At 32.1% G+C, this 26,439-nt stretch overlaps 2 protein-coding genes across 2 annotated transcripts; both read left to right on the top strand.

Moving 5' to 3' along the window:
- Window positions 1–2,254: 2,254 nt before the first annotated feature.
- On the top strand, window positions 2,255–7,780 carry LOC139484609 (uncharacterized). The gene is made up of 5 exons (XM_071268396.1): window positions 2,255–2,416; window positions 4,078–4,264; window positions 5,222–5,322; window positions 6,704–6,857; window positions 7,351–7,780. Exons 1-5 carry the CDS (start codon window positions 2,356–2,358, stop codon window positions 7,412–7,414), a joined length of 567 nt encoding a protein of 188 aa, XP_071124497.1. The 5' UTR covers window positions 2,255–2,355; the 3' UTR covers window positions 7,415–7,780.
- A 5,290-nt stretch (window positions 7,781–13,070) lies between these two features.
- On the top strand, window positions 13,071–25,440 carry LOC139484610 (alpha-N-acetylgalactosaminidase-like). The gene is made up of 8 exons (XM_071268397.1): window positions 13,071–13,160; window positions 14,868–15,020; window positions 17,151–17,325; window positions 18,746–18,920; window positions 19,564–19,658; window positions 21,008–21,169; window positions 22,809–23,006; window positions 23,527–25,440. Exons 2-8 carry the CDS (start codon window positions 14,872–14,874, stop codon window positions 23,794–23,796), a joined length of 1,224 nt encoding a protein of 407 aa, XP_071124498.1. The 5' UTR covers window positions 13,071–13,160; window positions 14,868–14,871; the 3' UTR covers window positions 23,797–25,440.
- Window positions 25,441–26,439: the final 999 nt, after the last annotated feature.

Raw genomic sequence — 26,439 nt, forward strand, 5'->3', positions numbered from 1 at the left:
CAATGTCAAAAATACCTGCAACATTACGTGACAGGAATACAGTTCAAATACACGAAAGAACACTCCGAACAGAGAATTGCACACATAAATAATATAATATTACATTTATACAACATGTAAAACACAAAATTGACACCTTCCACACACAGTACACTACAATATGATTTTGAACTGTGCGTCACATGAATGTATCAACATCATAAAATTGACGTTACAGTTAAATAAAGATAAAATATTAAATTGGGATTAAGTTTGTAATGGTGTTATTTGATGTATTTTCTAACCATTGTAAGAATATTAATATAGAATTATGTTAGTAATGGTGTAATTATTTGAATTTTCTAACCACGTCGGTTTTTTCTCCAAAAAAAAACCTGTGTAAAAACAAATAAATCATCTGCATATAGTAAACTAAAAATCATATATTAAATGAACTATCTGATTAATTATCTTAACTTTAACATACATATAGGAAATTAAGATAGAATTAAAACCACAAACGATAAGACATAACACAATATCCAAGCAGACTTACAAAAAACATATCATAGCTAAATTCATTAACGTTGGATGTATAAATACCTAGACTCGTCTTTATATCAGATAGGTTGGTTGAATTTATGTTTTTTATACCATTTATAAGACCCTGTAAACCGTGTCATTAAATATATCTTTGATTTATATAATAAAAGTATTTTTTTAGTCATTCAAGATTTCAGTTTGTAGTTATTTAAAAAGATCTAACTTGTACTCAGATATTGAAAAGAATAAAAATGAAGTCAACAGTAGTTCAAAAGTCATAATTCTATTGAGGGAAAACAAATCCAGGTTTCAAACTAAAACCAAGGGAAACATATCAACTACATTTATAAGATTAAAACAAAGGAACAACAGGAACATTGAAGTGCAATAAAAACACACGCGACATACATAGAAACGAACTATTAGATAACAACTGCCATGTTCCTGACTTGGTACTTGACATTTCAAGAAAAAATGGTGGGTTGAACCTGGTTTAATGGCTATCCAAACCTACTGCTTTATGATAACGTTAACACATATGTTATAAAATTAGATACAATATAAGTCTTGTGGCCAACAACAATCGATCTTTCGGAAACGCAATAATGGTCATCAATATAGTTTGGTTAGTAACCACACATTATCACTGTAAGCATGGAAGTATTATATTGACAGGAACTACAAAGATCAATTAGCATTTATTTATAACCCGGGTAGCCCTGTAGAAAAGATATGGAAACTGTCTAATTAATACACTGTCGTTAATTTCTTTTGTGACTATCTGCGATGCCGCGGTCATAAATTGACCAGAGATACTTCTTATCAATCACGTGGTTTTAATCGAGACAGCTTAACAATATTACCTGTCGGAAAACACCTTTACTTATTTCTATCGCGTCGGTAGACCTTTATTCGTGAACAACTTATTTAAACAAATCGACTGATGCATAAAAAATGAAAATCGGCCCAGAATTAAATATTCTACAACGATTTGAAATAGTGAGTGACATTATTTTCTTAGTTTGTGGGTGAAGTTTAAATCGCGGTTAAGGTGTCTTATGCGACTGCATGACAGGGATACATAAACCATATTTCCAATGGACTGACATGAAAAGACTTAAATATAAAATTATCATTGATACCCTTTTAGAAAAACACTAGTTTGGTTTATATAATATAAAACATGAACTTGATGTACCTTAGACAGCGAAGACATGCATGGCCTTGTTTACTACAGAGCAAATAAAAAAAAACAGAATATATTTCAAAATATTTAAATTTGTCGTGTTTAAAGTCTTTTAAGAAAGTTTAAGTGGTCCAATCCACCAGGATGCAATCATACATGATTGACAAAATATAGAACATACAATGTATGTATTATTAAATAATCATTTACAGAGATGGAAACTTCATCAATTTCATTTAGGATTTTAACAATTATAATAAAAATAAAAATATACATATTGGCTATTTCACTGTATCACGATATAATATATTCATATACATTTTATTTTTATCCAAGGTTTTGCGTGGTATACAAAATTAAAGCAAGCAATTTAGTTTGACTAATAGCCAACAATTTACGTGTTGATAAACACCTTTGAAAAATTAAAATGGATTTTCATCACAATATTGATGACGGAATGGTTTGATTTTAAACAATTCCCTTTTTATGCTTAACCTAAAATAAATCCTGTTTACAAGTTTTTTGGGAGTTTCATGTTTCTGATTTCATGATGATTGTAGGCGGTTTGTTTAATATAAATACAAGCTTAAAGTGATGTAGTCAGGATCTTGCTTCATTTCTAAAAGTTAGAACAATTGTGTTCAAAGATGATTCAGACGAAATATTTAGCAATCTTTGCTCTTGTAGCAGTGCTGTTTAATTACACAGGTATGTAATATTGTGAAAATAATTATATAAAGTTCAAGAATGCATGTTAATTGCGTACGCGCGTCCCTGTTATTTAATATCCTGTGGTGTTTGTCGTTGATTGCATATGTTCGTTGTTGTTATGCAGTTGGCATGTTGTGTCGACTATTATATTAAAAAAAATGTTTGGTTCTCTGTCTTTTAATATCCTTGCGTATGTTTGTGCTGTATTTCTATCACGTAGTGTTTTAGCGATATTTTGTAACATTGTCATATAGTAAAAGGTTTGGCATGCCGTTAAACAAGGTTCAGTCCACCATCTTTTCTTAAAATATCCTGTAACAAGTCAGGAATATGGAAGTTGTTGTCATATGGTTCGTTTCCATGCATATTGGCTTTGTTTTTGTTGCCAGTTGGCGTTTCTGTTGTTCCATTGTTTTCCTCTTATAGTTGATGTGTTTATCTCGGATTTGGTTTGAGATTCGAATTTGTTTTCTCTCAATCGATTAATGACTTTTTAAGACTGGTATACTACTGTTGCCTTAATGTCTGTATAATACTTTTCATGATCCAAATTAATTTAATTTTGGTGTATTCGAGTTGAAATGTAAAATAGCAACTATAAGAAGTTTCAAACGATATATTATGAAAATTGTAAATATTTACAAACTGTCTTCTTGATATGTTTTAGTTTTTTGATTTGGTTCTTTTTGTCTTGGTAGATTGCTGTGTCATTGATATATATATCCCATTACTATTGAATGCATACAACACTGCATTGTTTTAGTTATAAACAAATATCAAACGGTAAAATAATACCGCACCTGAGATGTGCATTTCGATAATTGGTGCCTAACATCTGATGATCCAAAACCATATGTTAACGTTCAAGAGCCGATAAAACCCAAACGGACCAAAGATTTAGCCGAAACCAAACATGGAATCGGAGCATTTCATGAAAGAGATACATTACTTAATTCACTGAAGTTTTATAACCGGTACTTTCAATATTAAAGCAATACTTTCCATTTTCAAGACTGTATCGTAGTACTATATACGGATGGTCTGGTAATACATGTACATCAAGGTCAAACAGTCCACAAGCAAAGGTTTGGCCTCAAAGGTAGCAGAACATCAAACAGTGCCAATTCTACTGCACCTGGAATGTGCATTTCGACAGTTTATTTACTAGTCTATTTAAGGCCAACATTTTTGGAATCAAAACCGGATACATGAATTGAATAGCCAACCGCACAGAACCAAATCATAGTCGAATCTTGGCAAAGATTAATGTCAAAGCGTAAGGGGTATGCATTCCTTTTTTACAATATTGTAATTTCAACTGAATTATTATTTTTCACTGGCTTGTGATACACGCGGGACTAACAATATACTTATTCCTGATTTAACACAAAAGCTATCATTTGGGGTTTCATTTAAAATGTCATTGCTTAATATACGGTATTGGTTTTACTCATTGTTGAAGGTCGTATGGTGACATAAAATTTAGTACGTCCGCTTAATTTGTATTCTTGTGGATTCTTTTATCATTGACAATCATACTCCGTATTCTTATGTTGTCCTTAAAAATGAAGGACACATATGTGAAGCATATGAAAGAAAGCATTTTAAGGATTATTATTGATATCATTTTTATCATTGTTATTATTTGCCTACTTTAGATGGGAACTGTGTTTTCCCTGATGAGCTGAAAGGAAGCTGGAAACATCCTGAAGGAGATGACACTTTGTTACAGTTCACTAGCGATGAATTAACTGGGTTTAAGTTAACTGTTCCTCGACTATCCCAGTCAGATTTTGAGTGTATAAGTTTTCGTGTTGACGGAGATTCAACAAAGTACATGTTAAGGTAAGGTTCATGCTAAGAAGAATTATGCAAAGTACTGATTTAGTCAGATAACCAAAACCAAAATTTCATTTAACAAAGCGTGCATTTTTAAAAATAGTTATCAAACAGGACAAATTACATGATATGATATAAAGTGATATTATTTTGATGATATTCCAACACATAGACGACATACAAACAGGTTTATATTAGATATGTTTACAACTGTGCAATCAAAGTAAAAAAAAACACTTTATCAAAATATTTTGTATGTTGTCTTCTTTCATTCTTATATTCTTAATAGTTGACCGTGCTGTCCAAAACGCCTGTAACAGTAGTATAAGTGAACCTTCATTAGAGTGACGCAGCATTGACGTCCTTGTCCATGATCAGTCTTAAAAAAAGAAAAAGCCATTAAGTTTTTGTTCAAATATAACAAAATAACAGCTATAAATTTATAAAAATTAGACAACTCTCCACAAGAGACCAAATGGCACAGAAATTAACAACTATACGTCACGGTACGGCCTCCAACAATGAGCAAAGCCCATTCCACATAGTCAGCTATAAAAGGAATCGAAATGTCAAATATAAAACTATTCAGACGAGTAAACTAACGGCCTAATGAATGTACAAAAAATAAACAAAAAACAAACACAGCAACAAATGACAAACACTCAATTACAGGCTCCTGAAAGGACAAGCACGAAAAGAATGTGGTGGGGTTAAACATATTAGCGGGATTCCAACTCTCCCCCTACAATGGGACAGAGTTGTAACAGTAAAAACCTTCAAGCTTAAATTGTTTGCTTATTTCTAATTATAGGATGACCGTAAGAAGTGTATTGTTTAATATAGTGATTGTGACTTTAAAATGTGCATGTTATCCCTTTTTGGTATGTTTAGTATTGTATGGTTGCATTAATGTCTCGTATAATCTTATCTACCAATAATAATCTTCACAATGTAAAATTATAGAGCAAGAAACTCTGTGACAGTATTTGGAGTGAGACCAGCACTTTACATGTGTGTAGAAATAAAAGAAAAGAACAATATCAAGTACTATTCGATCGACACAAGTAAGTAAGGTTCTATTACTTGGATCATAGTCATCAGTTTCGATATTTAAATTTTGTTTAATAGAATGTCCCTTGATAACAATCGTAGACGCCAATGTTATCTAGTGAACTAAAAAGATTAAATACTTTTAAGATATTACACTCATTATTTGTGAATAATAATAATTTATGAATATTGCTTTTGATAACAATCGTAGACGCCAATGTTATCTAGTGAACTAAAAAGATTAAATACTTTTAAGATATTACACTCATTATTTGTGAATAATAATAATTTATGAATATTGCTTTTGCTGTTTAGTCAGTATTGATATCCATTCGACTTTGTGCCTATACATCCCGTGATTGTGTTACTCTTCTATGATAATTCTCGTATTCATTTTTTCTAATGTGTTTTGTCTACATGCTTTTTTGTGTTTCTTTGATAGATATGATGTGGCTCTGTGCTTATGCATCCCGTCACGTTATTGTGCTATTAAATAACAATTTTGTATTCTTGTCTTTCATATTTGCTTAGTATATTCTTTGTCTATGCCTTTTTATGTTTATTTTTTTAAAATACATATATGACGTGGCTATGTAATTATACATCATTGTATTATTGTGCTTTGGTAAATTTGTGTATTCTTGTCTTTAATTTGTGCTTCCTAGTATATGCTTTGTCTGTAAGCCTTTTTGTGCGTCTTTGTTACATATTTGGTTTGTTTAAATTGATTAAGATTATAATCGATGTTGATGGTTGTACCCCTATTTTTGACATTTTTTACTTTTTATGTCTGTTTGTGTTGATGACACATCGTTGTCAATATAATGGAATTTGATGCGACTGTCATACAAGTTAAAGGTTTAACTAGCTTCAAAACCAGGTTTAATCAACCATTTTCTACATAATAAAATACCTGTACCAAGGTAGGAATATGATAGTTAGATTATTCATTAGTTTGAGGTGTTTGAGCTTTTGATTAGGGACTTTCTTTTTTGAATTTTCCTCCGAGTTCGGTATTTTTATGGTTTTACTTTTACCTACAATTAAGTGTGTGTCATAAAAAAAGAAAACCTTAATAGCTAAAAGAAAAAGTATAAAAATGATAACTTATCAGCAGGAACATTGCTTTTGGTAGTTATGCTGAATTGCTGATTGGAACAAAATATTATCATATTTTACTTAAGGCCTTATATAAATATCTGATTTGGTTTTCAATATCGATATATGTGGATTAGGGGGAGGGGATAATTGGGATGATATTATTAAATAAACGATAACGAAGGAATCTTCTGCACATGATCTTAGTTTGCCACAAGACTGTTCTAGAACATCATACGAATGAGGAAAATAACTTACACTTGCTGATTATAATTTGTCATGTTATGTTTTACATAGAGAAAGATCCTATCTTACAAGACAAGTTGTACGGCACGGCAGTAAATACAATACCAGATATATCAGATGTCTGCAATCTGGGTGACCAGGAAGGAATTGTAATATTAAAAGAATCTGGAAATGGCCCCAAACAGACAAAAAGAAAAATTACCAGGTAAGCACGAAAAGAGTCTGGAAATGGCCCTAAACCGACAAAAAAATACAAACCTTAATAGGTAATTTTGAATTCAATATACAAACACCAGTCGGTGTTGAAATTCTAATTGTATGGAATTAACAGTTATTCACAGAATCACAAAATATATAATGCAGGCTAATTCGAAACATATTTAAAACATAAAAACAGACCCAAAAAAGTTAACTCTGTCTTTCAATACAAATAGTTGAACTTAATCTTACACGACTATAATATCAGTAGCTTTGTTTAATTATAATTGACATTTGTGTTGCAGAATGCAATTTAGATTGTTACAATATATATATTAAACGTGTTGTTTATTTATTCCTTAATCTACATTCTAATAAAATATAGTAAGTAACAGTTGGGTAGAAATATACAACAGGATGTTTTTTTAGTTATTGACAGCTATGCAGAAATATCAATTAAAAACGAAGAAGAATTGATTATTGCATATTTATCTTTTCAGCTTGTTAAGCCAGTTAAGACAAGCTCTTGAACAGAAAGATGACAATTTCGACATTAAGAAATAAATGTGTACGCGTGATGATTTGTTGCCTGAACATATATACACTGCAATGTTTTAATACCTTAGCTTGGTAGTCTGCGATAACTTCGTATCAAAAGTCTATACTAGTACTCTTCGGTGATTTGATACCAAAAACATTCATACTCTAGATACTTTGATATCTGAAAATTTATTCTCTACAATGAATCAATACTCACATATATACGCTGCGAAATTTGATGTCTGAAGTCTACACTCTGCGTTGATGACCACTTTCTAAATTTTGAGATGATTTGATGTTCATAGTTTATATTAAACGAGGCTTTCATAGATATAGTATCTTCCATGTAACTACTTGTATTAACTTTACAATAAAATTTCATTTGTAGAACATTTATTTGCATTATCCCAGATGTCAACAGGAATTATCATTTAAAAATGTTAGTCATTGGGGTACCGTATAATATCTTAGTTTGAGAAAACATAAGCTATTAGTTAAAGTAAAATTGGCTTTGAACTACAGGTCGCCTGACCAACTATGGGCTTTAAGATTGTTACTTCTGTTGTTTTGTTAGTACCAATTAGATACAATCGAACGCCACTGATGAATTCTATTCTGACGAAACGCGAGTCTGGCGTATTAGTTATAAGCCTGGTATATTTGGTGAGGTTTTTTTACCACTTGGTCGATGCCACTGCAGGTGTATGGCTCACAAGCTCAGAAGTCAGTGCTTGTGTTCTGATAAGAAATATCTTTGATATGTTTATTTAATGTAAACTCACTCAATATAAAATGTTGAATTATTCAGAACACTTAGGATTTTTGGCACAACTTTTTGGAGGTTTTGGTTTCAATTGTATTCCCTTCGTATTTTATTTGATATTTCAGCTGGTTTTATTTGAGCGGCACTCATTAGTCTCGAACGGTTTTTTGCCATGTGATTATGGACTTTCCAAATTGATCTTCCTCTAAGTTCAGTATCTTTGTGATTTTACCGTGACTTTTTAGAAGCGCGTCTGTCGTAACAAATTATAAACCTGGTATCTTTGGTGAGTTAATAACCCTTTTCAACTGATATTACCGCATTGTGTGTTGTGTTATTAAACAAGGTGAACTTTGACTTGTGTTTCTTTCATGATTTCCTTGATAGAGGGTTGCTGCTTACAAGGAAGCTATCAAACTAAGAGTTCAAAATGGTGAAATTGAAATCATCCCTTCGAAAATTTTACGGACGCCATCACGAGTTGGTTGACCGTTATGCAATATCTGTTTCACAGATGATATCAGATATGTTCCTTATGTATAAACTACAATCCCGTTCCCGGTGTACGACTGTGAACTACCGAATAAAACTATTTGCCGCGTTTGTAATAAGATATCGCGTGAACATGCACGCAGGGGTTAAAAAATTTTGTAACAGCTAACTAGCCCAGGACTTATTGGCAGCAGGATTTCACTAGCCCTGTTGGCAGAACTGCTAGTCCATCAAAACTGACCTGCTAGCCCTAGTATGCCGTAAAAATCAAGAGTTTGCTGCCTAATACAAAGTGTGTGTCCTTTGTTTTGAAGAAGACATTATACATGATATACACTGTATTTCATATTTTTTGTTAATCTGCTATTTATTCTGTTGGTGCTTAACCTAACTTAGTTGTTCCCACATTCAAAGCAGACTTTTTATTTGCGTGCTTGGGGTAATTAACGGCAATTTTTACAGAGCATCGTCTGTTTTTTTCATCACCAATAGCCAACCTTGCCAGAGGAATCATTGTGTCCTAGTTCTGCCAACTTTTTTTACAGGTAGTAAATATGGTAAATGCGTGAGTTTTTGGCCAAATTGTAAAGATCAAAGAAAAAACAATAGATCAAAGGCAAATCCTTCCAAATTAGCATGAAAATGTGTGAATCTCGCGATAAAGACTTAGTAGGCTTCCTGTTTTAGACACTATAAAAACATTTCCACTTTTCCCGGTCGTATTTGGCATTTGGGGGGGGTGGGGGTGAATTGTCAGTCTCATTACCCCCTTCATCTATAGTTTTTCGTTTTGAAACTGATAAAGTTCCTTGGGTTCCCGTATTAAAATATTAAGAAATATTTTGTTGCATGGTTTCGTGCTCAAAAGCTGTGCGACAAGACAGGTCAATACCGATCAATACATCATACCCCCCAAATACCGTTAATTGAAAATCTCGGCATCAGCAATGTACAATACCCCAGGCCATGGTATGAGAAATCAATATTTAAAGTACTAGAATTGCAATAAACACACGATACCGAGTTGTTTTTCTATTTTTAAAATAAATACAACAGGACCTGTACAAACCAGTTCAAATTCTTGGAATCCCGGATGACTTAATTGATTCGGATTGGCTAACATAGAATAGTGATGAAGGGATTTTCCACTTTCTATTTTGGAAACGTCAAGAATTTTGTGTTACTAGTCCGTCGGGCATATCGGGTTACACATTTTAACTGCCCGAGGCGTAATTGATCTAGCCCCGGGCGTCGGGCTAGTGGAATTTTTAACCCCTGGCACGAGTGTGAAGAATCAAATTGGATATGTTTTTTTCGGATTTTTAGTGTTATCAAAATTTGCTGTTACAAAATGATAAAAATTATTATAAATTAAGGAATGTATCTCCCTCATGCAAAGCTCTGATTCCTTTCACGGATTTGGCTATACTTTTTGAACCTTTTGGATTATAGCTCTTCATCTTTTATATAAGCTTTGGATTTCAAATATTTTGGCCACGAGCACCACTGAAGAGACATGTATTGTCGATATGCGCATCTGGTGCAAGAAAATTGGTACCGTGCATTTTATTAAGCACGTTACATGTAGTGCATATGATAGGTAAAAAAAGTATAAAAAAATACCAAACACCCAATGAAAATTCAAAAAGGGGAAGCCAAATAAATCATCGGAACAAGTGAAAAACAAATGCCATCTTCATAACTTGGTACAGACATTTTCGAACTGTCTTTTTTGATTTCCTCAGATTTCAGTATTTTTGTGATTTTACTTTTTTCTTAGGAAAATGGTGGGTTCTTGCCATTAAATATTGTTGTATAGGTAGCTAAACCTCCCGTGACTTGTAACTGGGAAGTAGGAGGTCGACAAATTCAATATCGAGGAAAAGATCAAGAAGTAAAATAGACCTTCTAGTTACGATAGTGTTCATACTCATAACTTCACTGGAATACATGAATTGCAAAAAAATATAAAACAAGTAATTTGTATCTGCGATCCATATTTTAGTAAAAACGCTCTTTCCAATGAGCTATAGGTGGTCGATATCTCAATTTCCGATAGACAAAGTTGTGGAGAGCGCAGAAAATCAAAAGTGTTTGGTATTTATGCAAAATTGCAAAGATATTGATTGTTGATTTTGTAGTAGATCTTCAGATTTCTCAAGAATCCACATCTGATTAAAATCGACACCGCTGTTCATCATCACACTATTTCTGGTGGTGACTTTTACAATACCTGTTTGTATTAGTGTTAGAAAGAATAGTGGTAAGAACTTAAATTAAGTTGTTTATAGTTATGTCTACAGATGGGTGTGACTTTTTTTTTTATCCAGTATGGGTTCAACATTGTGTAATCTGAATCACTTTAAAAACAAATAAATATGTAACAAAGAAGCCCAAAATGGCATATTGACCAAGTATATTAGCAATAACTAAGACAAGAATGCAGCATAATACCACAATAAAGGGATGTATAGTTACAGAGCCACGTCATATGTATCAAAGAAACGCCAAAAGCCATATAGACGAGGCATTAGCAAAAATGAAAGACAAGAATTGAGAATTATCAAAGAACAATAACACAATGACGGGATGTACAAGTACTGAGCCACTTCAAATGGATATCAATAAAAGCAGACTGGGGTGTACTAGTACCTCGAGCCACGTCAAATAGATATCAATAAAAGAAGACTGGGATGTACAAGTACCGAGCGACGTCAAATGGATATCAATGAAAACAGACTAAACAGTTAAAGTAATATAATATTCATAAAGGCAAATAAAAGAATAGTATAATACGTGATTAAGACTAAACAACGTCAGTACCCAGAATCTATAATTCAAGACCATCTTATTTGTGAAGTTGATACGATATATTTATCAACAAGGTCTTGTTACCTTCCAATGAACTTTTTTTTAAGAAAAAATATGAAAGTTTTGACATACTCCTGGTTAATCAACTTTCTGCTCAGACACTGGTGACGTTTTACAAAGTCTGAGTGAGAGTTGTAAGCTCTTGAATACAGAATAAGTTGAGAAATGTATATCCCATATGCAGGTGAAGTTGGTATACATATATATTGCTACTAAGGTGGGGGGAATTGATAATGGTGAGTAGGAAATAGGAAATACATAAATTGTCGACCGCTTCTTCTAGAAGCGCATTAAATAAAATGAAACCACAAATGGCATGAATGTTCCTTGTGAGATGCTGATGAATATAAACTGATCATAGATACCAGGATTAAATTTGTATTTACGCCAGACGCCCGTTTCGTCTACAAAAGACTCATCAGTAACCTTCGAATCCAAAAAAGTTTAAAAGAGCAAATAAAGAACGAAGTTGAAGAGCCTTGGTGACCAAAAAAAGTGTTGCTACTGTTCAAGATGACCACCAGGAGGACCTTAATTAGATCACCGGGCTTCAGACACTATCAGGAAATATGTAACCAATGTCTTCTAAAGAACATTTGAATGGATTGAAACCAAAAAGTACTTAAATGTATTGGTAATATCAATAAACTTTACAAAAGTGTCCTGTTTTTGATTATATTACGGGGCCAATATTAAACCAAATTTGGCCGCCATCTGTTATGATTTTAATCTATTTTAACACGATTTCCATAATAAAATAATAAGAAAAACAGGTGAGCGACACAGGTTCTTCAGAGCCTCTAGGTTATGTAGTCCTAATCCAAATAATTATGACGTCTTGCAAGGCTATTTAAAAAAAATCTGGGACTGACGTCATTATTATTTGGACTATTAAATGTAGTCCCACACTAGACCAAGTCTAATTAAAAAAAATGTGTATGTTACAGCTATTAATCTAACCCTCCAGAATCCTCCAGATGATAATTAATATATGCTAAGTGTTTAATCATTTAAAATATTGCTGGTGATCAAAAATGCTACTGCAGTTCATGTCGTTTCCACCCAGTGCTGTCTCAAAGCTGAACTTTCTTTCTTTCTTTTTATAATGGCCTTTTGCTCTGCTTTTTATGCATTTATTAAATATACCTGTCATTAAATGCTAGTGCTTATATTTATTTATTTATTTATTGTTTTTATGCTTTTAGTCTGTTATATTTTATGATCTTCAAGCGATTTGCTGATTCCCCCGTTTCAATGCACACAGAGGCGCTTGCCTCATGAACTTTGACTCTGAAGTCTCACAAATCAAATAGATTTGAAGTTTCATTTAATTGCATTTTTTTTTTTTTTTTTTTTCATTTTTATTTGGTAGTATTTGCATGAAGCTGCATAATTTTTTATGTGAGATCATGTTTTGTCTGTTATTATGTATATATATGCCGACTCTAAATAAAATTTACTTACTTACTTACTTGCCTGGGATCTGTTTCCTAGTTGTTATTTTTCAATGGAGAGGGTCGAGTTGAAATTAAGGGACGAGACAACAATCTTATATTTTTACTTATCACATGACACACATGTGATTTTACACCTGCACCAGAGGCAGAGTATCTCGTTATCTGTTTTGTTAAATAATTAAGCTCAGTATGTCACTAAGTTTAGTCCCACTTAAAGAAAATATTTGCAGAATGAAAACTTTCATTTGAAATACATTTTTCAGCTGTTTATAATATAAAAGTGTATAGAAGATTTGGTTTCATTAAAAATTTTTTTTTAGAAAAATCAATAAAAAGCAAAAGTAAATTAAGAAATATATGTAACACTCCCAAACGTGTCCTTCCCCACAAACGTGTCCGATTCCCCCAAACGTGTCTATTCTCCCCAAACGTGTCTATTCAATATTCCCCAAACATATCCAATTTCATAACCCCAAAACATCTAGGATTGGGAAAACATGATTTCTAGCCTTTAATACCGGAGGCAATTACGAACGATTTTTAATGTTTGCCCCCTTATATTATATTTATGCATGATAATCAATAAATGTTTCTATTAATTAAAAACCCACTACATTACTTGTGTTTTCACGAAAAAAAAGTTCATGCGCACTTGGTTAATGTTGCAGACGACCAAAAAATTAAGTTTCGTAAATGTCAAAATAATGACTCCCTCTCTTGGAAATTACATGAATAAAGCACACAAGCTAGTGCAAATTGCCTTCTTTTGTCATTATATAGATAGAAAAATATCTCCTGAATCTTTTCATATGCGTGATGCCCTTTATCTTGCCCAAATAATCCAAAAATGAACGTTTTCTCAGACTCAGGTGACCCTGAGCATTGAAAAGTCCGAGAACTCCGAAAGTTAAGGTTAAATATAAATTAAAATCATAGGTTCACTAACTAAAAAGAGAATTCAGTGCTTTTTAGACGAAAGAACTTGCATAAAAACAAAAAATCTGAATTATTTCCTTTACAAACAATTCAAGAAAAGTATTCTACAAAGAAAAAAAAAAATTAAAGTTCAAAAATGATATTTAAAATCGTTCGTAATTGTGTCCAGTGAGGCTATCAAGTTTTTATTTAATTTACCTGTGCACTTTATTGTGGGACCTTGTGTCGTCATGAATGTTAAATTTCATTGTGTAATGAATGTCAATTTCAGAAGGACGTGTGATTGCTGTTAGCCAATCAAAGTCACATAATTATAATGAAACATAATTATATACATGCAATGTAATTATTTGGGGGGAACTGTGAGGGGATTAATTTGCTTGTATAACACATTCATAGTGAAACAGACAAATAGAAAAGACAGTAACAGACAACAGATGATATAGAAAATATTATGTCTCACTGAGGTCTTAACTCTGACCTTATCTGGGACAGTAGTGTATCAACATAATAAAATAACCAATTGTAACAATCAGTTGGAAATGGCCTAATTATTAGACTCAAAAACGGCACAAAAGTAACAAACAAAAAGACAACAGATTCCAAGTACCAATCTACGAGTGCTCACAGTTACTGACTATTTCAAAGCCAATTTAAAACTACTAGTATCAGAAAAATCAACTGATTCAAAACTAAAATATCAAACAGTACACATCCAACAAGTTTAGTGTAAATCTATCATAAAACATTGTAAGAAAAGCATGACCTTGAAAAGTGCAATCACAGGCACTCATCTCAGAATTTTTTTTTTATATATACCTTTGGTATATAGGAATTTTTTTTCTGAGACGAGTGCCTGTGTGTGCAATGCCAAAAATGTATTTGCTTTGAACACATTTGATATCTAAAATCACAGATAAACCTTATATACCTTGACAGATTTATTTTTGTATTACAGGTCAATGTTGATTGTTTTGATAGTCTCCTTATTGTGTCCATGTATTTGGTCACTAGATAATGGATTGGCTTTAACACCACCTTTAGGATGGCTGACATGGGAAAGATTCAGATGTCAAACCAACTGTAAAGATTATCCAAAAAATTGTATTGGGTAATTATTTACAATTATTTCATCAAGGTGTTACTCCATGCTTTAAAAATGTTTTCATGCAGGAAGTGGTTGACAATGTACCTATAGAACCAATGCACATACCTGCCTACCTCTGAAACTGTCAAAGAGGGAGATCTCCCCCCTCAGCTATCATAGCTGAGTGGGAAACGTTCTGTGAACGACATTTCGAGTGAAATATATGACCTGTTTATTTAATCATCTACAAAACACAAATAAGAGTTATTAGATATTACAATGCTGGCAATGCATAGTACAAATTACTATTTTCAAGCTCAATTCTTACTATTCACTCCCATTATCTGAATATAAAGCTTCCTGAGACATAACAAAAAAACACTTATCAAGCTCTATATTACCCAATACCTTGACTAATATTAATTTGGCTTGTTTAATTTCCCTTTGACAAAAATATTAAAATTTCAAAAAATTTGAACCAACCTCTTTGTCAGAAAAATTGCAATGGTTAATTAGCAATTTGACAAACACTAATTTTGATCATCGAGAAGCTTAATATTTACTCAGTTCAGTTTCTTGTATATTTCTCCATTAATTGTGGAGCACTACCCAAAGGGTATAGTTTTAGCAACTATGTACACCTTAAAACATAATGAAACATTTAATTATATACAGATGACTGAATTTGGTTATAATAATCACTAAATAATAAATATCATAATTAATTCATAGGTTTTTCATCATAAAGTTTTAAAAAATATATAAAAATTTATATGTTCTGGGTTGTAAGAAAACGTTAAGTAATAACTGCATATATTTACAAATAAGAAAAAAATGGTCTCAAATTAAACTTACTTATAATTATTAGTTAAGAGTGCTATACATACATCAGGATCTATAATGAAAATATTATTTTATAAGATTTATGTAAAATGGTTGGGGTTTGGAAAAAATTTAAGCTTTAAGATATACATAAATTTTCTTCACAGTTCAATTTCTTATATGGAGATCTTGTCATTATTTTTTTAAAAATTAAAACTGATATCTTACAATTTTTAAAAGGAGAAGATTTATTTTTTAAATACTTATAAGTCATAAAATAGTAAGAGGATATACTATTAGTAAGGACCTATTTTATTTTAAATTTTTTTACTTATACTGTACTTGTGATCAAGTTTTTTATCCTTTTTGTTCGCAGCAAGTGCATCTCATAACACATATTTCTAGCCAGAGTTTCAATGTTTTCATACACAGTTGAGTAACAGTTTATGTCCTTGCTAGTACAGTCCATTATGAGCTGCAGTAAATTCCCTTGTTGTATGATCTTCTTGTATGTTGAGGTATCAATTTCATCCATTGTCTGTTTTATTTTTGAGCAGTATTTAGATCTTATTTGCTCTAATTCTTTGCAGTGTAGAATAAAATGTTCTAGATCTTCATTTCCCTGTTCACAGATTGTACACATCGGGTTAACTTTCAGATCAAACTTAGCTCATTTGGCTTGGAATATGTACGTTTGAGTACTTATTATTGCTTTTATTTCTCCTGCCTTTACATCTTTACTATTGTTTTTTACACTTTTCCATATACTGTGAGCTTCATTTAATGGATTGATTACTTAACAATACAATGTGATTAAAATGTTTAGCTGAGTTATCTCCCTGTAGTGTTAGGTACCTCCTTAATACAGAATTCTTTTTTTCACTAATCATAGAATTGTTTTACAAGTTTCATTTCAGTAAATACTGTAACTTATTGTGTGCATTTATCATTAGGAGTTTTTGAAGAATGAACAAAAAAAGGAATGAAGTTATTACTATTTCTGATAAAGAATCAACTAGATATATATGTATCAAATATTAGACTGTAAGTCCTTATAATTGCAATACTCACCCAATTTCATTCCCATCAATAAAATCATCGCCATTATTTCTGAATTAACAATATAGTAAAATTTTAAATTATTTGCCTCCAAAATTAATGGCTGTTTACCGTCTATTTGGAACTCCATATGTTAATCTTTGGCTGTTATATTTTGTTTGGTGGCTGTCTAGTTGATATTCACCCCATAACATTATTCCTTCAAATATATTTTGCTAAAGTAATCCGTCCTTTTAAACTTGTTCATATCCCTGATGTACTTTGTTTTTGTAGGGAAACATTAATTAAGGAGATGGCTGATGTTATGGTATCTGATGGTTACAAGGACGCTGGGTATGAATACATTATCATAGATGATTGTTGGCCAGCATCAAAGAGAACCTCTGAGGGCAGATTACAAGGAGACCCTGAAAGATTTCCAAATGGCATGAAGGCTCTAGCTGACTATGTGAGTATAGACTAATTGTACTTCTTAAAGTTGATTTTTCTATTTGACAACCATTTTTAATTTGGATGTATTAAAAATTGTGTCAAATCATTTTATCAGTAGCTTCTCAAAATTAGTAAATTTATAAGAATAAGAAGATGTGGTATGAAATTGCCAACCGGACAACTATTCAGCAGAGAATTACATATAATATATTATCTCTGGTTATTTACATCTGTGGGAAACAAATTGGATAAAAAAAAAACAAATGGCAAGGTTGCACAGAGTTTCTGAAACAATTCACTATAATGAACCTTTAAATATATATATATACATACATTGACATATGGAAATATGAAATATTAATAAAAAAAAAACCAAAAAAAAACATATGATATAATAATTGCTATGTGAAAGCAGGTACACAACTTCACTATATGTGCAATCTATTCTGATGAAGATACATGGATCTTAATTGGTTCAAAATAATAGGAGTTGATTAGAGATAATGGGTACTCACTTAGCTTATATGGGGACGAGTCCCCAATAACAGTAGAAAATTCAATAAAAAAAAAAAATCGGGAAAATTTCCCGAATTTTTCATTGTACTAATGAACTCAAAATCGTTCAACTTTTTTTTGTTTTTTGAAATCCCGGACCTACGCAGAAATGTACAATGTACTTCCTTTTTCCAGTCTCGTTTGTATGAAACTTTGAGTAAAATATATATTTATCAGTCTAGTATAAAATAGGAAGGAACGTGCAATACCAATTTCATTTTTAATAATTCCTTGATATGAAAAAACGTTACCTGATGATAGCGTTTCTTTGTTTACATTGCACATGACGTCATAATTTAAATAACGTCACAACTAAAATCTCTAACAACAGAACCAAAATCGGAAACGTTACGGTATTTCCGTTTCTTTTTTTTAACAAATATTTAAGTTACAAAAAAATAATTCATACAGACTTCGTCCCCATTTACAGGTAATGCCTGCCTCATATTATAGGACATACAAAGTGATGCCTCTATTATCTTTCTAACAGGCTATTATTTAAACTTGGAATTATTATTAATCATGGAATTTTTATAATTTCTTGTGCTTGAAATTTCTAGTAAATTCCATGCTTATTCTGTACTTCAATGGTCTGTGCTGCGCACAACACTTTCTTTTACAAAGAAGATAGTACATTTTCAATAGAATGTACTGTGCCGCGCACAACACTATCTATACAAAATACATTATATGGAAAGTGTTATGAACCGCTCAAAACATTATTATACCAAATAAAGATGGAATTTATTAAAAATTTCCAGCACAGAAAATTAAACAAATTCCATAATTAAAAATAATTCCAACTTTAAATAATAGCCTGTTTTCTATTATTCCACCTGATTAACATACGATTCTTAAATCACATGGGTTTGTTTTATCAGATACATTCCAAGGGACTTAAGTTTGGTATCTATGAAGATTTTGGTAAGAAGACATGTGCCGGTTATCCTGGCAGTGAATTTTACATGAAGATGGATTCTCAGACGTTTGCTGATTGGGGGGTCGATTTCGTAAAGTTTGACCAGTGTAATGCTGACCCTCATGACATGAAGTATGGTAAGTTTGACCAGTGTAATGCTGACCCTCATGACATGAAGTATGGTAAGTTTGACCAGTGTAATGCCGACCCTCATGACATGAAGTATGGTAAGTTTGACCAGTGTAATGCTGACCCTCATGACATGAAGTATGGTAAGTTTGACCAGTGTAATGCCGACCCTCATGACATGAAGTATGGTAAGTTTGACCAGTGTAATGCTGACCCTCATGACATGAAGTATGGTAAGTTTGACCAGTGTAATGCTGACCCTAATGACATGAAGTATGGTAAGTTTGACCAGTGTAATGCTGACCCTCATGACATGAAGTATGGTAAGTTTGACCAGTGTAATGCTTACCCTCATGACATGAAGTATGGTAAGTTGGACCAGTGTAATGCTGACCCTCATGACATGAAGTTGGTAAGAAATTAGAAGAACACAATTGATGGAATGTAAAAATGCTATTCAGTCTTCTTTCAATTTTGTACTATTCTGTTATCCTTCTAAAATCTTAAGTCTCATATAGTTAAATTCAGTATAAGGTAACATAGATGGTTTCCACAATTTTTTATTTCCCATGATATTTTTTTCTTCTGTCAAACAGTTAACATTTAGAACACAACTTGCTTAACCCATGCCACTGTTATCCTTATTTGTAGGTTATCCAGTGATGGAGTTTTTTATGAATAAAACAGGAAGACCAATGGTGTTTGCTTGTGAATGGCCTTTGAATAATTTAGTGAAGAAAATAAAGGTATGTACTTAATAAAATAAATAAACCATTAGGTTATTTCAGAAAGCCTTACTTTAAGAATTTATAAAAGTTACTCTTCTTCCTGCAATGAATACAGATGGAAAGAAGTTGACATAAACTATTTAATTTTACTTCCATTTATGAATAGATTAATAATTGATTTTGAGAAATGTTGTAAGAAGTATTTTTGTAATACAGAGACAACAGGCAGTTAAGAAAGTTGTATTACCTAAGAATATAATAATGATATGTTCTTCAGTAATACATTTCCCTGTCTCAAGTGTTTTTTTTAAATTTGAGAATATTTGGTCAATCGTATTTTTTAATCATGTTTTAAACCACTTCACTACTTTGCCAGTTGAACATATAATATGATGGAATGCTTCTATATATATGTAGGATTTGAGTAGCCCCTTACTTCAACATAAACATTGTATGGTATATGAGAAAACTTAGCTTAACAAAGATTTATTATACTGTTGATTTAATATTGCGTTGATTCCATATGTAAAGATAAACCAGCAATATAAAGTGTTTATCACAGAACAGAATTTTATTTTTGCATGAATGCAGGAGTTTTTAAAACAGGAAATCAAGTTAATAATAATTGGTCACCAGAAGTGAAAATTAATCCTCAGCAGCAGGTCTGTTTAAATGTATTATAAACCTTTATCTCTAAACAAAAGATGAAATTAGACTAAATGGAGGATGCTTCCATGGGACACAGATGATGCACCCACTTGCATATAATGTGATAAAGGGACATAACTCCAGAATGGTAAAAGTGATACCACCCAAATTGGAAATAACCTGAGTTTTGTGGTATTAAGCATTGTGTTTAAGTTTCATTACATTTGGCAAGCTAAATTCAGAGAACTGGAACGACAGATTAAGAAAAGTTTCCATATATAAAGGGGCATAACTCAAAGGGTATATACCTATTTTCAAACTTGATAAGATTTTTATGGTAATAAGTATCGTGTAAAAGTTTCGTAACATTTTGTTTAGACAAACTGAAGTTAGAAAACAAAGAAAAAACAAAAACTTACCAATTTTTATGTTTACAATGGGCATAACTCATGAACAGTAAAAGTGACGCCACTCAATTTAAAAACTTGATCTGTGTTTTGTGGTAATAAGCACTGTGTATAAGTTTTGTGACATTTGTCTAAGAGGCAAACTAAAGGTAGAGAATGAAAAACTATTTTTGGGGAACGTGTTGTGGCAGACAAACAATGGTAACACTTAACGTTCCCTTCGTCTAGTAGAGGCGGTTGAGTTGTTTATTCCTTAATTTTAATTGATTGATTCAGTGAAGGCAAATTAATGTGGTTTTGACTTTATTACAGCCTGATTTTGCTGCCATCAGAAAGACCTGTAATATGTGGAGGAATTACAATGATATAGAGGATTCTTTTGATAGTGTACTTAGTATTATTAATTACTGGGCTAAAGATCCATACAATATGTCATCATACGCTGGACCAGGGGGGTGGAATGATCCAGACGAGGTGAGTATATATTTGGACCTAAGGGCTGAAATGATAATAAGTGGTAAAGAAAAATCATTTGTAAGCTGGACAAAGATCTAGATGAGGCATTTTAAGTTCAAATAGAAAGAAGTTTTTCTGATTATAGTTGGAGATTTTTGTTTCAGCCTTTCCTTGTGTTTCAGATTATCGTAGGGGATTTTTGTCTAAGCATTTCCTTGTGTTTCAGATTATTGAAGGAGATTTTGGTTCAAGCCATCTGTGTTTTTCAGATTATGGAAGGAGACTTTGGTCTAAGCCATCTGTGTTTTTCAGATTATGGAAGGAGACTTTGGTCTAAGCCATCTGTGTTTTTCAGATTATGGAAGGAGACTTTGGTCTAAGCCATAGATGTGTTTTTCAGATTATGGAAGGAGACTTTGGTCTAAGCCATCTGTGTTTTTCAGATTATGGAAGGAGACTTTGGTCTAAGCCATAGATGTGTTTTTCAGATTATGGAAGGAGACTTTGGTCTAAGCCATCTGTGTTTTTCAGATTATCATTGGAGATTTTGGTCTAGGCCATCTGTGTTTTTCAGAATATCGTTGGAGACTTTGGTCTAAGCCATCTGGTTTTTTCAGATTATTGTAGGAGACTTTGGTTCAAGCCTTTCTGTGTTTTTCAGATTATTGTTGAAGATTTTGGTTTAAGCCATCTGTGTTTTCAGATTATTGAAGGAGACTTTGGTCTAAGCCATCTGAGTTTTTAAGATTATCGAAGGAGACTTTGGTCTAAGCCATCTGTGTTTTTCAGATTATTGTTGAAGATTTTGGTCTAAGCCATCTGTTTTTTCAGATTATTGAAGGATATTTTGGTCTAAGCCATCTGTGTTTTTCAGATTATCGAAGGAGACTTTGGTCTAAGCCATCTGTGTTTTTCAGATTATCGTTGGAGACTTTGGTCTAAGCCATCTGGGTTTTTTAGATTATCGTAGGAGACTTTGGTCTAAGCCATCTGTGTTTTTAAGATTATCATTGGAGATTTTGGTCTAAGCCATCTGGGTTTTTCAGATTATCGTGGGAGATTTTGGTCTAAGCCATCTTTGTTTTTCAGATTATCGTAAGAGACTTTGGTCTAAGCCATGACCAAGAGAGGGTCCAGATGGGGATGTGGTGTACTGTGGATTCATTTATTTTCATGGGTACCAATTTTCGTGGATTAAGGAAAACCTACATGTTTGTGGATATTTAGTTTTGTGGTTTTAAGGAAGTCTGCATGCAAGTCTATAGAAAATTTGTTATTCATTGAGAATTTAATTTCATGGTTCACCTGTACCCACGAAATCCACGAAAATTGGTATCCATGAATAATAGTGAATCCACAGTATGTTTAAGCCTTTCCACGTTTTTCAGATTATCGTAGGAGATTTTGGTCTAGCCATGACCAAGAGAGGGTCCAGATTGGGATGTGGTATTTGTTTAAGCCTTTCCATGTTTTTCAGATTATCATAGGAGATTTTGGTCTAAGCCATGACCAAGAGAGGGTCCAGATGGGGATGTGGTATTTGTTTAAGCCTTTCCATGTTTTTCCGATTATCTTAGGAGATTTTGGTCTAAGCCATGACCAAGAGAGGGTCCAGATGGGGATGTGGTATTTGTTTAAGCCTTTCCGTGTTTTTCAGATTATCGTTGGAGATTTTGGTCTAAGCCATGACCAAGAGAGGGTCCAGATGGGGATGTGGTGTATGTTTGCTGCTCCACTACTCCTGTCAAATGATCTTAGGAACATCAGGAACAGTTCTAAGGCTCTGATATTAAACAAGAGACTCTTAGCTATCAACCAAGATCCATTAGGAATACAAGCCAAAGCATTCAATCTGGTATTAATTTGTTTATGTCAAAATATTGTAGTTATCTCCCTTCTGGATAATTAAGCTTGTCAAATATTAACCCCTATTACACTGTAAAATTCATACCAATTAAACCCTAACACTTAGAAGACAAATACGTTTTATTAGCTCAACATTTTATTTTAAAATAGAGAATTTTACATTTCAAAGGGGACACGAATGATGGACGCCAAATAATTTTTGATGTACAGAAAATTGTAAATACACTCATCGTAAACACAAGGACTTAATTTCTATACACCAGTTATGCTTGTTTTGTAAGAGAGAGAACTGTAAAATTCAAAAACTTCAAAGATATATTATTGTGTCCCTGATCAATTCTAAATACCTTTGAAATAGCAAAGTTTGTAAGAGCAGTTTTTAGAGTTTGAAATGTTAATTGTCAGCTGTGTTAAGAATTTGAAATGTAAATTTTGAAAAAGCTCAATTAAATTGTTAATTTTTCAAAAAAAAGTATTAAAAAGTATTTAAGTTAGTTTCTGTTTTGCAGGGCTATGTACAAGTATGGACCAGATCTATTCTCCCTCTAGGAAGTAAAGCTGTAGCTGTACTGTTTGTGACTGACCATTATCCTGGTAAAGGTGGCAATTACATCAAAGTTACATACCCACTATCAATGTATGGGATAACTGATGGAAAACAATATGATATTACAGAAGTCTTTGATGGTCACAGCATGGGGACACATAATACATCATCAATACTTACATTTAATGTTAATCCTACTGGTATATTTATGTTTACAGTGAAACCTTTATGAAGATGACTTTTATTACACATGTTTTTAGTAAAATTTGAGTAATTATATCATATTGTTGTACACATGTGTACAGTAAACACTATACACATCTTCTATTGTTGTACACATGCTTACAGTAAAACCTGTATGAACTTGTTATATTGTTGTACACATGTGTATGGTAAAACCTGTATGAATATTGGTGTTCAAATGTGTACAGTAAACATTATTAACATGTATTATTGTTGTAAACATGTTTACAGAAAAAACTATATAAACATGTTATATTTGAAACAGCAAAATCTGTATGATCATGTTAAATTTGTGAAGTCATGTTTAAAAGCACAACCATATATGAACATGTTATATTGGTAAGTTCACATCTTGTTTATAAGATCATACTGAATGTTGTTAGGTTATTAGAAAACTATCACATCTCAAAAATATAGGGCATTCTTTTTTTCTACTTTTTTTAAGATATTGACCAGTTTCCAGGACAAATGAAATTCAAAGCTCACAATTTTGTCTTTGCATGGTACACCAGGACATCTAGTCTCAAATATGCTTAGTTTATTTATTAAGCCTTTGCATTGTATCATAAGAATTCCAAATTAATACATACATTTAGGAGATAACTGTATTGTATTTTAAGCTCCGATGGCATCAATTGGGGATTTGATGGTCGCAAATTAAGTTTACTGATGACACGTTATGAAACTGACAGAAAACAAAGTTAAAACATGTATTCAAAATATGTCATATGCTGTCTGCGCTTGCCCGTACGTCCCATAGCATCAATTGTCAATTGATGCCATGTAAATAAGTGACGTTATCCAATCAAAATGAATGTTACAAACGTTGTTGCATTAGAATTAAAGATCTTGTTTGGGACACATCTGTGCCCATGTTATGCTACCACATATCATTACAGCTTTTCGAATTGAAATAGTCACTTGGAACTTTGTAGACTGATGCCTGTCTATTGTCCTTTTTTGGCATAGTTTTGTCGAAATTTTGTACTAATAAATTTTGATTGTATATTTTGTATCTTCTGCTTCTATTTTGTTGTTGTTCTATTCTAAATGATTGTCTTTATTTTTGCTCAAATATAAGTTATCTAAAATGGTATTTTTTAGTATAACAGCAGTTAAAACGGTTGCTATTTTGACTTTCAGTAAAGTGAACTGTTTTCTTTGTTGAAACTCTTACTTCTGTTGATTCAATTATTTTTGTGGGTTCCAATTTTTCATGGTTTTAGGAAATCTGGAATAATCGTGGATATTTAATATCATGGTGTTGGCAAAGTCTGCATACATTTCTATAGAAAATCTGTAATTCGTTGAATATTAAAATTTGTGGTTCTCCTGTACCCAGGAACTCCATGAAAATTGGTATCAAACGAATTTTGATGAATCCACAGTATAACTTTGAGATTGGGTACAACAATAAAAGTCTGGTTCTGTTGCATTGGGTTTTGTCAAGTGTGTGTACAGATTTCATGTCATTAATGAAAAGACAATAAACTTTCTATTCAATTATAACATATCAGTTTAGGCTGACAAATTGGAATATGCAAAAAAAAAATTGCCACTAGACTTTGAGCAATCAACAATTAAGGATGTTTGCTAATCTTTTTTAATGTTTTGTCAGATATTCAGAATCTCATCATTGTTTTCTGCTTTTTAAGTTTTGTCATTTATAATTAAATAATTTATAAAAGTGACTTTTAAAAAGATTGTTATTTTGAAAGAGGAGCAAACATCCTGAATCAATCAGTTGTAGGTATTTTTGGTGATTTTCTGAGATTACAATTATTTTATTACTCATACATTCCTTTGCATAATATACTGAATTGAAATCTCACATCATGATTATATTGTTTATTTACTATGAGAAGTCGCACATGCTCAAAGGCTAGAAATGTGTTTTTTTTTCTGTTTTTAGACACAATCAATTTAAGATCAGCCTAATAACAGTTTACATAAAAAAGAAAAGACCAAATCTTGCCTAAACATTTAAATTTTATTTTCAGTTTTGTTTTCTTATTTAGATGTGATATGTATATCATGTATTGCAAAAATTTGTATCCACAGGTTTATATATATACTTGTTTATTTATAGTCAATATTTTTGTAAACTCTTATTTCTTATTTTATTACACTATGTTATATTTATTTTATACTTTCATGTTTCTGTAATATTTCTATTCAAATAAAAATGTACTTGGAATAAACATATATGAAGTGCCGCTAGTTCTTTGAGGCCTATAATATGTCATTATCCAATCAATGAGAGCCCATCAGAAATGACAATCGTTAATATCAACTTTAACCTCAATTTTGTCATTAGTAGCAACATGTTGAAATTTGAAAAGCATTGTTTGAACAGTTTATGATTTATAGTGTCATACGGAGCTATTTGTAATAATTCAAGAACCATAACTCCTAATCAATAAAAGTGAAAATTGTCAATATATTTGGCCTCCATGATGTCAGCTGACTGAACATTGAAATTTGAACAGCAATTAGACGAATGGTTTATCAGATATGCCACTGAAAAAAAACTGCTGTCAAAATCCTACTTGACAACCCATCCACTGTAACTCAAAATTAGCAACAGGATTTCTGTTGGAAAAACCAGTTTAAAATGGAAAGTGCATCTTGT

This window comes from Mytilus edulis, chromosome 8, assembly GCF_963676685.1.
Source record: "Mytilus edulis chromosome 8, xbMytEdul2.2, whole genome shotgun sequence".
Classification (NCBI taxonomy): domain Eukaryota; kingdom Metazoa; phylum Mollusca; class Bivalvia; order Mytilida; family Mytilidae; genus Mytilus; species Mytilus edulis.

Bases quoted from the DNA above. Each gene is read 5' to 3' on its own strand.
- LOC139484609 (XM_071268396.1), top strand. From the start codon at position 2,356: ATGATTCAGACGAAATATTTAGCAATCTTTGCTCTTGTAGCAGTGCTG. The intron at 2,417-4,077 runs GTATGTAATATT...TGCCTACTTTAG, and splicing joins AGTGCTGTTTAATTACACAG to ATGGGAACTGTGTTTTCCCT. The intron at 5,323-6,703 runs GTAAGTAAGGTT...TGTTTTACATAG, and splicing joins GTACTATTCGATCGACACAA to AGAAAGATCCTATCTTACAA.
- LOC139484610 (XM_071268397.1), top strand. From the start codon at position 14,872: ATGTTGATTGTTTTGATAGTCTCCTTATTGTGTCCATGTATTTGGTCA. The intron at 15,021-17,150 runs GTAATTATTTAC...TTGTTTTTGTAG, and splicing joins TATCCAAAAAATTGTATTGG to GGAAACATTAATTAAGGAGA. The intron at 18,921-19,563 runs GTAAGTTTGACC...CCTTATTTGTAG, and splicing joins CCCTCATGACATGAAGTATG to GTTATCCAGTGATGGAGTTT.